Consider the following 10,874-nt stretch of genomic DNA (forward strand, 5'->3'; position numbering starts at 1 on the left):
GTTTTGTAAGACAAACAAGGTGATGCACCAAATGCATTCTACATTTTATCACACATGAAGATGGAATATTTTCAAAGGGCATATTTTAATTATATTGTTTTATTAGGAACATGTTGCAACATGTCACAGGGTAACATAATAATTAGTTTTGAGAGTGCGTGGAAATACTTAACCAGTCTAAGAGACCTGTGCCAATCGTTATGTAAAACTGCTCAATAAAATATTAATCTGAATATTATAGAATATTAGATTATTATTTTTTTTTTTTAGTAACAGAATTTTTTATTTATTTCCATAATTTAAAACAATATCATCGGACTAGATTAATATTTAGCCTATATTTTTCGTTGTGAGGAACAATTGATTTTAATGTTTATTGTTTTGTTATTTTAAAATGATAACAGAGCTCTAACGATAACCCCAAATATTATTTTGTCCTAAAAAAAAAACACATTACTGAGTGCTTAGGTAGCTAATAGTTTATAACACACTATAAAATGCTAATAATTTAAAGGAACAATATTTTGAAGCGTCAGAGACCAGCGACCGTATTTCCGTGTAACACCGGAAGTGGAAGGAATGTCATTCTACTACAGGACAAACACGAGACTGTCATGTCTGGTACAATGATGCGATCGGGCTAAATGATCGAGCTGTAGTTGTGTTGTATGATAATTGTAAATAATAAAGATGACAGCACTGACGTGTAGGTTCATTAAACTTGCTGATAGTTTGCTTAGAAGAGCGCCAGTAACCGTTTCCCGAGCTGGAGCAGCGCTGCAGAGGTATCTGCTGTTAACAACGGAATATTAACGTCATAATATAATGTAATCTTTAATTCAAGATCATGTTAATCTAACATAAATACAGCAAATATTATTTTTTTTATCGTATTATTCAGTAGCGTCACGTTTAACAATTTTATGTAACGTCACTGTCAGTAGTATCACATTATCAACTTTTTTTAACGTGATATTTCTGTAAAAAGCATGACAGTTCCCATCATTCCCCTGTTTTCTGGGTCTTCAGCAGAGCTCCTATCATTCAGGGTATAAGAACGCATCGGACAAACACATGGTGGGATGAGCACCTCACTGAAGATAATGCTTCCTTTCTGAAGAAGGTCATTACAGAGGAATATAAACAACAGACCACTGACAAACTCAGCCCCCTCAAGGATGAGCCCTGGCCCAGACATGAGTGGGTGGAAGGTGGGTCACACCATCGGGACCCCTGAGGTCTGTGGGTGTCGTTTCCACTCCAGACATACAGGAGGCAGTGTGCTTGTGCTCATGATAACTACTTCAGTTTTAATGGATGTATTGATTTGTAATCTGCATCTCCTCAGGGAGTCGGAGAGTCGGTCTTGTGGCTGTTAAACTCGGAATGATGCCTGTGTGGACCAAATCTGGAGAGAGACACGTAGTGACCATGCTGCAGGTAAAGAGGATATAAGTTCACCACCTTAATACAGAGGTGGAGATGAAAGCACTTTCATTTAAACTGTATATAAAATCTCTTTTTTAACAACTGTAAGTAAATAGAAAATTAAAAGGACAGTATTGTGGAAGCTGTGACTTATCAAAAGCATCTCTGGCAGTCTTAAAATTCAGCTGAACTTTCATTGAGTTCATTTTATTGGTTGTTCCTGTGAGATTAATGGTCAAATTACATTTTTAATTAGGGCGTTTTTGTCAGGGTTGCCCTGGTAATATTCACATTTTAGGGGCTAAATATCACGTTATTGGTATTGGGGTCGCTTCAACCCGCGGACATGAAAAACAACCACAGACTTGGCAACACTGGTTCAGGTGGGAGCGGCATTTACTACACAGAGCCGTAGTCCACCGACAAGCTACACAAAATCGCTTTCAAAATCGACAAAGAATCGCCTGCCATTTTAAAATCGATTTTGTGTAGATTGTCAGTGAATTACGGATCTGTGTAGTAAATGCCAACCAGTGTTGCCAAGTCTGCGGTTGTTTTTCATGTCTGCGGGTTGAAGCGACCCCAATACCAATAACGTGATATTTAGCCCCTAAAATGTGAATATTACCAGGGCAACCCTGCCAAAAAAACTTATATTTTAACCCCGGGATGCAATTTTTATCGGGGAACCTCCTGGAAACGCGATTGGGCTAGTTTTGGACTAGTTTTGAGAAGCAACTGGGCAGGATTTGTTGTGAAAACCTGGCAACCCTGATCTTAACGCACGTGCTGGAGATATACTACTAATCACAGGAGCATCTTTACTGAAGAGATGCGCATGAAAATCGTATTTCTAAATTTAGATTTTTATGTTTATTTTTAGATTTAGATTTTTATTTTAGATTTTATTATTATTTTGTTAAGAGTGATGCTTTGAAAATTCAGATTTTATTTAGTTTTGATTGGAGTGTTTATTATTACATTTGATTGAGTAATTAATTGGTCATTAAATAATCACATTTTGGTTTATTGGCTAAATCAAAAAAACTTTCATTTTGGTTTTAATTTTGGTAAAATATTCGATTTGGTGCTAATATTGATGTATATCACTAATATTGAACTGAGTTTTAAAACATTCATAAAAAACTCTCTCTCTCTCTACAGTATATATATATATATATATATATATATATATATATATATATATATATATATATATATATATATATATACTGTATATATATATACTGTATATGCATCTATATATACACCCCGTAAGAGTGATTTATATATTTACAATTTAATTAATAAATTGATATTCACTTCGAATGGCACATAATATTAATAATAATTTATTTAAGAACAATATTGTGATTCTTTAAGTGATATTGTCCAGTAGGGTATGTTTAACATGTTGTGACAACTCTACATCTCACCGCAGTCTCCAAATTGTACTGAATTGATGCATTAGTGATAAATACATTTAATCTGGTCTGTTATATTGTGCTGCTGAGGTCTGGAAACATGGTTAAACATAGTTAAAGATGTGTAAAAACACCAGAATCAGCCTCCATTGAGTCACTGTCCCTGAGCATGATACTTTTTCCAAGCTTGTTCAAGGAAGTGGACTTCCCATGGCATCGCAATCAAATATCACACTAACACACCCAAATCTCTCTCAGGTGCAGGACTGTCATGTCGTGAAACATCTCTCCAAGGAAGAGTATGATGGGCACACAGCGGCTCTGATTGTGGGTGGAAAAAACGTCTCTCCGTTTCATGTGAGTAAGAAAAGTCTTTAACGTTTTTCAAATTAAGGCTGTTCTTGTCCATGCTCGTTTCCCCCTCATAACGAACCCTTGTCTCTTCGCCTTTCTGGCAGTCCTTGACCTCTCTGAGGTGGAACAGGATAATAGACAAGAGCTTTACTGCTTCTTTGGAGAGGGAGTATAATAAGACCTGAAGAGTTCCTGGAGAGAAATTACTGAGCTCTCAGTAGATGTAGAGGTCACTTTTGTGTGTGCGTGTGTGTGTGTGCGTGTACAATCAAATTGGAAAACCAGGATTTTTGTCCTTTGTACAACTTTTCTCATTGTATTCTTCTCTCGCTCCTCTCTCTCACTTGTCTTTCTCTATATGTGCTAGAAAAAAAAAGACTAACAGTGATAGATGTGAGCGTTATAGAAGGAAGGATTTTTTTTAAAACAGCTGTACTAAACTGTTCTATGGAGTTTGTAATGAAAAAACTTTGGTCAGTGTCCCATTTTTTTCCTTTTTGGCAGTAAGCTGGTGTGTATATGTGTGTGTCATCTGTCTATATTTGACAGCTGCCACAAAGTGCTGCTTGAAGTATAATTGTCAATTGTCCTGACCTTAAGTCTGAGCCTTCAGTCTCTCCTGAGCCAGTCAATCAACTCCCAAAACACAGCAGAGCAGTTTGGCTTTAATGTATTCTCCTTTTCTCCTTTTGTAGGATTATAGAAGTTATTAAATCACTTGAAGTAGCTGAAAGTCAATCTGTCTTTCTCACAGAGGCCAGAGGGATATTTAGAGGTTTTCCGGAATGCAGGAGTTCCTCCCAAACAGAAACTCACCACGTTTTGTGTGTCAGACAACGCTATCATCAAACCAGGTTACTTCACATGTCAGAACTCTTTGCTTATCGCCAGATAAAGAATTAAGTCATTTCAGCTGTATCCCTTAGATTACATGTCTGAGTAAATAAAACCTATTTGATGGTCATGATTTTTCTGGTTTTGTTTTTCATGTTTTGTTTTTGGTTTTGTTGTTTTTTATGTGTTTACTTTCTGTGTTCTATATTATTATTATTATTACTATAATTATTATTATTATAATTTTTTTTTTGGTCTAGGCACTCCTCTCTATGCAGCTCATTTCCGTCCAGGACAATATGTGGATGTCACAGCGAAAACGTGAGTCAAGTACATGTTTTAAAGTGAAAATATTAAAAATGATTTTAAATTAATCAAAATAAATATAAAAAAAATATTACTGTACTTTTCTCCATGTTAAATTCGTATATTCCAGTTTAATAAGCAAAGACTACTATAAAAATTAATAACCCATTTGTAGATTCATTCCCATTTTAAACACAGTGTTTCAAAATATTGCTCCTTGTTTAACCAGCCTGACATAGCAACACTGGCTCAAACATTGGGTCTGGATTCTCTGTCTGACCAGTGGAAGACAGGGAATGTATGATTCTATCCTTATCTTTTGAATTTCCATTTAGTTATACTATCCGTGCATGAAGTTTCACGATGATCTTATGAGTAGGGTTCCATTGTTTAATCAACACTAGATATTTTTCTTTTCCCTCATTCTTAGATTAATTTTTAAAGATATTCTGCAAAACTCTTTTTACTTTCTGACATAAATGGGATGAAGGGAGATGCATATTTCTTATGCTGACAAAAAGCTTGATTGACTGATATTTTGGTCTGCAGAAGGCATGCATCCTACTGTCCCAAATGGGAGTGCCTGATTTCACTCTTTCCCTTTTACCTTTGTTGAAGGGCCTCATCTCTTCACAAAATAATGAACGTGTGAATCTAAGGGAGTGAGTCCTTTGAATTTTCCTATTAGAATAATAGAAAAGGAATCATATTCTAAAATACTTTGCAATTGTGCATTTTCAATAAATGTGCCACTAGTGTCACCAAATGGAATTGCAAAAGTAATGATTTTTTTCAAACAGGTTTCCTGAATGCCTACAATTGGTCAGGCACATGGATTGTTCCACTTCAAACTCAAACCGTTGGTTGAACCAGTGTCAAACAAACAGAGCAATGATTTGATGGTGACACAGTATTTTGGGTGAATTTAAAAATGACTATTTGTCTCTGCATATTAAACTGGGATTAGAGAAAGCATTTAAAAAAAGGAAAGAAATGAGACCCATCACCTTTAATGAAAAGAGCCTTGCTTCATAGAACTTCATAGAGTCGTATCAGCCCTATTTCACGCCCGAGATCCTGCCTGTCTGCAGCTTCATCCCACTCTTATGTTGTTACACAGTGTATGATTACTAAATGTTCTGTTTACATCTTTACTGTATTAAAACTGTTGATCTTTTTATTGAAGATTGGCAAAGGTTTTCAGGGAGTGATGAAGCGCTGGGGGTTCAAAGGTCAGCCAGCTTCTCATGGACAAACTAAAACACACAGGAGGCCAGGCTCTCTGGGGCCCGGAGGGGTGAGTGTTGTCATTTCTATATTTAAAGAGTATCACTTCATGCTAGTGGGCTTTTCAGTGTGATTCCTGTGTGTTTTTTCTAGGGATGTATGATACATGGGCATGATACATTTCACAGTAGTTGTAATATTACTGTTTTTATTTTGATTTAAAAATTAAGTTCTTAAAAACGACTATAAACTGAATAGTAGTGTAGTCATTTCCTGTTCTATCCAGATTTAAAATTTTGTCACGGAGATGCAAGGAAATGATTGAATTTTGGTGGAGTTCCCCACACTGTATATTTTCAGATATCGAAGTACTTTCCTCTCTGAGAGGTTTCACGTCAGTCATTCTGGGTAGCTGGGACTGTCAGGAGAGTTTAGCGTGACCTCAGCATGCTCTTTGAATGGTTAATGGATGAGTAAAGTAACTTGTCTTCTTGCTCTCAGGACCCAGCAAAAGTTTTTAAAGGAAAAAAGATGCCAGGCAGGATGGGAAACATTTACGACACCACTCATGGCTTGAAGGTACACCTACCAAAATGCAAAGAATGCACTTTTAAATCATTATGAAACTTGTATATAAATTAATATTGTATATACATATGTTTATTATACATGTGTCCATAAAGCCAAAGGCATGTTCTGCTGATACTTCTGCTCTGCATTGCACTGTGCAGTTTACATGATGCTGCATAAACATTTTTTGTTCAATATTTTGTGTAGTATGACCTGAATTCATTTATTACACATCAAAATACACAGTAAGCACAATTTCAAAGCTCAGCTCTACCATAATATATCTAGGTCTCAGGAGACACCTACTGTAAAGTCACCCAGTGAGAAAAATCATTTGTGAGTATTTGTAGTTTCACTAAGGTCTTTTCTCTGGCAGATCTGGAGGGTGAACACCAAGTATAACATCCTCTACGTCAACGGTTCTGTCCCGGGTCACCGCAACTGTCTTGTTAAGGTAAAACGCCTCACACATACTCACACAAACTCTCAAGTGTGCGAAGTCAAATGCACTTGTCCTCAGGTAGAATATCTTTTTGAAGGTGAAGGATCTGCTTTTATCTTTTCTGCATCTGTCTTCACTTTCAGCAGTGTTAAGCTAAAAAAAGAGTTGTGTACTGTACTGTCCATGCCAGCACAATCACTGACCTTGGCACGCTAGCACACACTCGTGCTGACTTATTCATCTATATCAATGCGCAGAGGCGTTTGTGTGTCCAGAGTGCATCAGTGAATCAATCATATTTGGTCAGCATTTGTCTCGTAGAGTTTGCTTACATACACACTCAACCGAAAGTTAAACTCTCTCAAAGACTGACTTCATTCAAGAAACAGATGACTTTATAATACTTTGTCGAGTGCATTCTTCTCCAGTTGTTTAAATGTAGTGCTTGCGTTTGCTCGATCAGGTCAGGGACTCGATTCTGCCCACTCGGTTGGAGAACAACAAGAACCCGCCATTCCCCACATTCTTTGCTGATGGAGACGAAGAGATCCCTGAAGACCTCTACGATCAGGACATGTTCCAGTTTGGGGAGCCCATGGCTGAATGAGGTTGTGACCCCATGATTCTTGCTTACGCTGGCAAAAGACATTGGGCTTGATTTGACCCTTGATCGGAGTCTTTCATCTAGAGGATTCAGCATTGCTGCGCTGAAAGACTTAAAGAAGTGTCAAGTAAACCCATAAATGCTGGTTCAGGTGGAGCGTAAAGTCATACTTCTGTATTACAACTGAATCATTTTGAAGTGTCAAAAGCTTGTGTATTTAAACAATAAAACCTGTTTGATATCATTTCTGTGTTTATGTTCATATGCTGGAGCGATAAAGCACTGCATGGAAGCATTAGGAGAGTAGTTACTTTGTTATATACAAAATTTATATAAACTAAATCTATAATTAAGATAAGTGTAAAGTAAAAAAAAAAAAAATATATATATATATATATATATATATATATATATATATATATATATACACACACACACACACACACACACACACACAGTGGTGTGAAAAAGTGTTGGCCCCCTGTCTGATTTCTTATTTTTTGCATGTTTGTCACACTTTAATGTTTCAGATCATCAAACTAATTTAAATATTAGTCAAAGATAACACAAATAAACACAGCATGCAGTTTTTAAATGAAGGTTTTTATTATTAAGGGAAAACAAAATCCAAAACTACATGGCCCTGTGTGAAGAAGTGTTTGCCCCCCTGTTAAAACTGGTTTATCACACCTGAGTTCAATTTCTCTAGCCACACCCAGGCCTGATTACTATCACACCTGTTCGCAATCAAGGAATCTCTTCAATAGGACCTGCCTGACAAAGTGAAGTAGACCAAAAGAATCCTCAAAAGCTAGACATCATGCCGAGATCCAAAGAAATTCAGAAACAAATGAGAAAGAAAGTAATTGAGATCTATCAGTCTGGAAAAGGTTATAAAGCCATTTCTAAAGCTTTGGGACTCCAGCGAACCACAGTGAGAGCCATTATTCACAAATGGCAAAAACTCCCAGGAGTGGCCGGCTGACCAAAATTACCCCAAGAGCACAGCGACGACTCATCCAAGAGCTCACAAAAGACCCCACAACAACATCCAAAGAACTGCAGGCCTCACTTGCCTCAGTTAAGGTCAGTGTTCATGACTCCACCATAAGAAAGAGACTGGGCAAAAATGGTCTGCAAGACAAAAACCACTGCTGAGCAAAAAGAACATAAAGACTTATCTCGGGTTTGCAATAAAACATCTTGATGATCCCCAAGACTTTTGGGAAAATACTCTGTGGACTGACGAGACAAAAGTTGAACTTTTTGGAAGGTGTGTTTCCCATTACATCTGGCGTGAAAGTAGCACTGCATTTCAGAAAAAGAACATCATACCAACAGTAAAATATGGTGGTGGTAGTGTGATGGTCTGGGGCTGTTGTGCTGCTTCAGGACCCGGAAGACTTGCTGTGATAAATGGAACCATGAATTCTGCTGTTTACCAAAAAATCTTGAAGGAGAATGTCCGGCCATCTGTTCGTGACCTCAAGCTGAAGCGAACTTGGGTTCTGCAGCAGAACAATGATCCAAAACACACCAGCAAGTCTACCTCTGAATGGCTGAAGAAAATCAAAATGAAGACTTTGGAGTGGCCTAGTCAAAGTCCTGACCTGAATCATATTGAGATGCTGTGGCATGACCTTAAGAGGCTCAAACTCTCCAATGTGGCTGACTTACAACAATTCTGCATAGATGGGTGGACCAAAATTGCTCCACAGTGCTGTTATGTACTCATTGCAAGTTATCGCAAATGCTTGATTGCAGTTGTTGCTGCTAAGGGTGGCCCAATCAGTTATTGGGTTTAGAGGGGCAAACACTTTTTCACACAGGGCCATGTAGTTTTGGATTTTGTTTTCCCTTAATAATAAAAACCTTCATTTAAAACTGCATGTTTTGTTTGCATGTTTGATCTGAAACAACAATAGCAAACAATACATTGTATGGGTGAAAAATATGGATTTTTTTTTATGCAAAAAATCATAAGGATATTAAAGGGGCTGTATGTAAGTTTTTGACTCTACTAAAGCATAAAAATACCATATGTTTGCAGATATTAAAGAAACATGCCAAGTTAACATACTTGTTTATCTGGAAAAAAAAAAAAATGCTACCATAAATTAATCTCCTTTTGAAAATGTGTGTTCTGGCCAGAATGTCGGTCTCTGTTTTGGTTGGTGAAACCCGTCCACTGCCAGTTTACCCAATTGTATTTCAGCACCCCGGGTTGCCAGGTGGTGTAAAACACAGCATATGTAATTTAATTCATTGTCAAGTGCGCTCATTCCTGTGTCGTCAATCTGGCAACCTGCGTGGGCATCAATCTGAGGAGGAGGGGCCGGGTGAAGAAAAAACCCCAATATTTTGAATTTGGACTGCAATACCTAGTTCAACCACTCGGTGTCAATCCTACATACAGCACCTTTAAGTAAAGCTCATGTTCCATGAAGATATTGTGTAAATTTCCTACCATAAATATGTCAAAACTCAACTTTTGATTAGTAATATGAATTGGTAAGGACTTCATTTGGCCAACTTTAAAGGTGAATTTCTCAATATTTAGAATTTTTTATTTATTTATTTATTTTGCACCTTCAGATTCCAGATTTTCAAATAGTTGTATCTCAGCCAAATATTGTTCTATCAAACCATACATCAATGGAAATCGTATTTATTCAGATTATGTATAAATCTCAATTTCAAAAAATTTACCCTTGATTTCGTGGTCCAGGGTCACACCCTGGACCCCAAAACATAAGAAATGTGAGCAATCCACTCTTGTGGTATTATTTTTCTAAAACTCACCTGCTCAACTTATTACTAAACATCATTATTTTAAGTTATTTTTGAATGTTTAAGTGGTGTCAGCATTTCTGGACTTATTTGACAATTTGCTTGATGGATGTAAAGTTGCAAATACATCAAGCTGACAGCAAAACTCTGTAAGGATACCCTGATGGGACACACTTTGCTGAGCTCTGTACATTAGAGAAGAGAGCGGGAGGAGGAGGTGGAGACAGAAGGATGAATAGATGCTGATAATGGTTGACATTTCTCCCTCTCTCTCTAAGTGAGCGGAATAAATCAAGGCATTAATGTTGCATGAGTTAAAGCTTACTGACTGATGAAGAAAGTGAGTGTGTGTGTGTGTGTGTGTGGATGGAGTGGCTACATTAGTGTCCAAAGCCCTCAAGCCCTGTTTTCTACACACAGCCTTACTACACTGAAGAAAGGTCACATAAACACTTTGTATGTACGTCGTCTTCTCTCCATCCTATTCGTCTTTTTCTTAAGAAACATTTCTTAAGAAAATTACTCAAACTAACAAACATGTAAACAGTTTCATTTAATGAAAAAAATAAAAAATGCAACAGTATTAGCCTTTTAACTGGTTAAGTTACCATATATATATATATATATATATATATATATATATATATATATATATAAGTAAAGGCATTTATAAGAAATAAGAATGTTATTCTTTTGAACTTTCTATTCATCAAGGAATCCTGAAAAAAACTTAACTTGAGCACAACTCTTTTCAACATTGATAAAAATAAGAAACTTTTACTGACCACCAATTAAGATGAGCACCATCTTAATTGATTAATAAACCATGAGCTGTCTCATAGTAATAACGATTTGCCTTGAGGTGAATTATATTCCATTAAATTACATGTATTGC

At 36.7% G+C, this 10,874-nt stretch overlaps 1 protein-coding gene across 1 annotated transcript; it reads left to right on the forward strand.

Annotated features, from left to right (window-relative positions):
• Positions 1-542: 542 nt before the first annotated feature.
• LOC109112327 (39S ribosomal protein L3, mitochondrial-like) lies at positions 543-7,433 on the forward strand. The gene is made up of 9 exons (XM_042744995.1): positions 543-785; positions 1,030-1,211; positions 1,349-1,440; positions 3,111-3,209; positions 3,961-4,060; positions 4,301-5,643; positions 6,075-6,152; positions 6,520-6,597; positions 7,049-7,433. Exons 1-6 carry the CDS (start codon positions 691-693, stop codon positions 4,363-4,365), a joined length of 633 nt encoding a protein of 210 aa, XP_042600929.1. The 5' UTR covers positions 543-690; the 3' UTR covers positions 4,366-5,643; positions 6,075-6,152; positions 6,520-6,597; positions 7,049-7,433.
• The last annotated feature ends 3,441 nt before the right edge of the window (positions 7,434-10,874 follow it).

The sequence above is a fragment of the Cyprinus carpio genome, chromosome B19 (genome assembly GCF_018340385.1).
Source record: "Cyprinus carpio isolate SPL01 chromosome B19, ASM1834038v1, whole genome shotgun sequence".
Taxonomy (NCBI): Eukaryota; Metazoa; Chordata; class Actinopteri; order Cypriniformes; family Cyprinidae; genus Cyprinus; species Cyprinus carpio.

Excerpts from the sequence above, each read along its gene's own strand:
- LOC109112327 (XM_042744995.1), top strand. The coding sequence starts at position 691 with ATGACAGCACTGACGTGTAGGTTCATTAAACTTGCTGATAGTTTGCTT. Across the intron at positions 1,441-3,110 it reads ACGTAGTGACCATGCTGCAG|GTGCAGGACTGTCATGTCGT; the intron begins GTAAAGAGGATA and ends AATCTCTCTCAG. Across the intron at positions 3,210-3,960 it reads AAAACGTCTCTCCGTTTCAT|AGGCCAGAGGGATATTTAGA; the intron begins GTGAGTAAGAAA and ends TCTTTCTCACAG.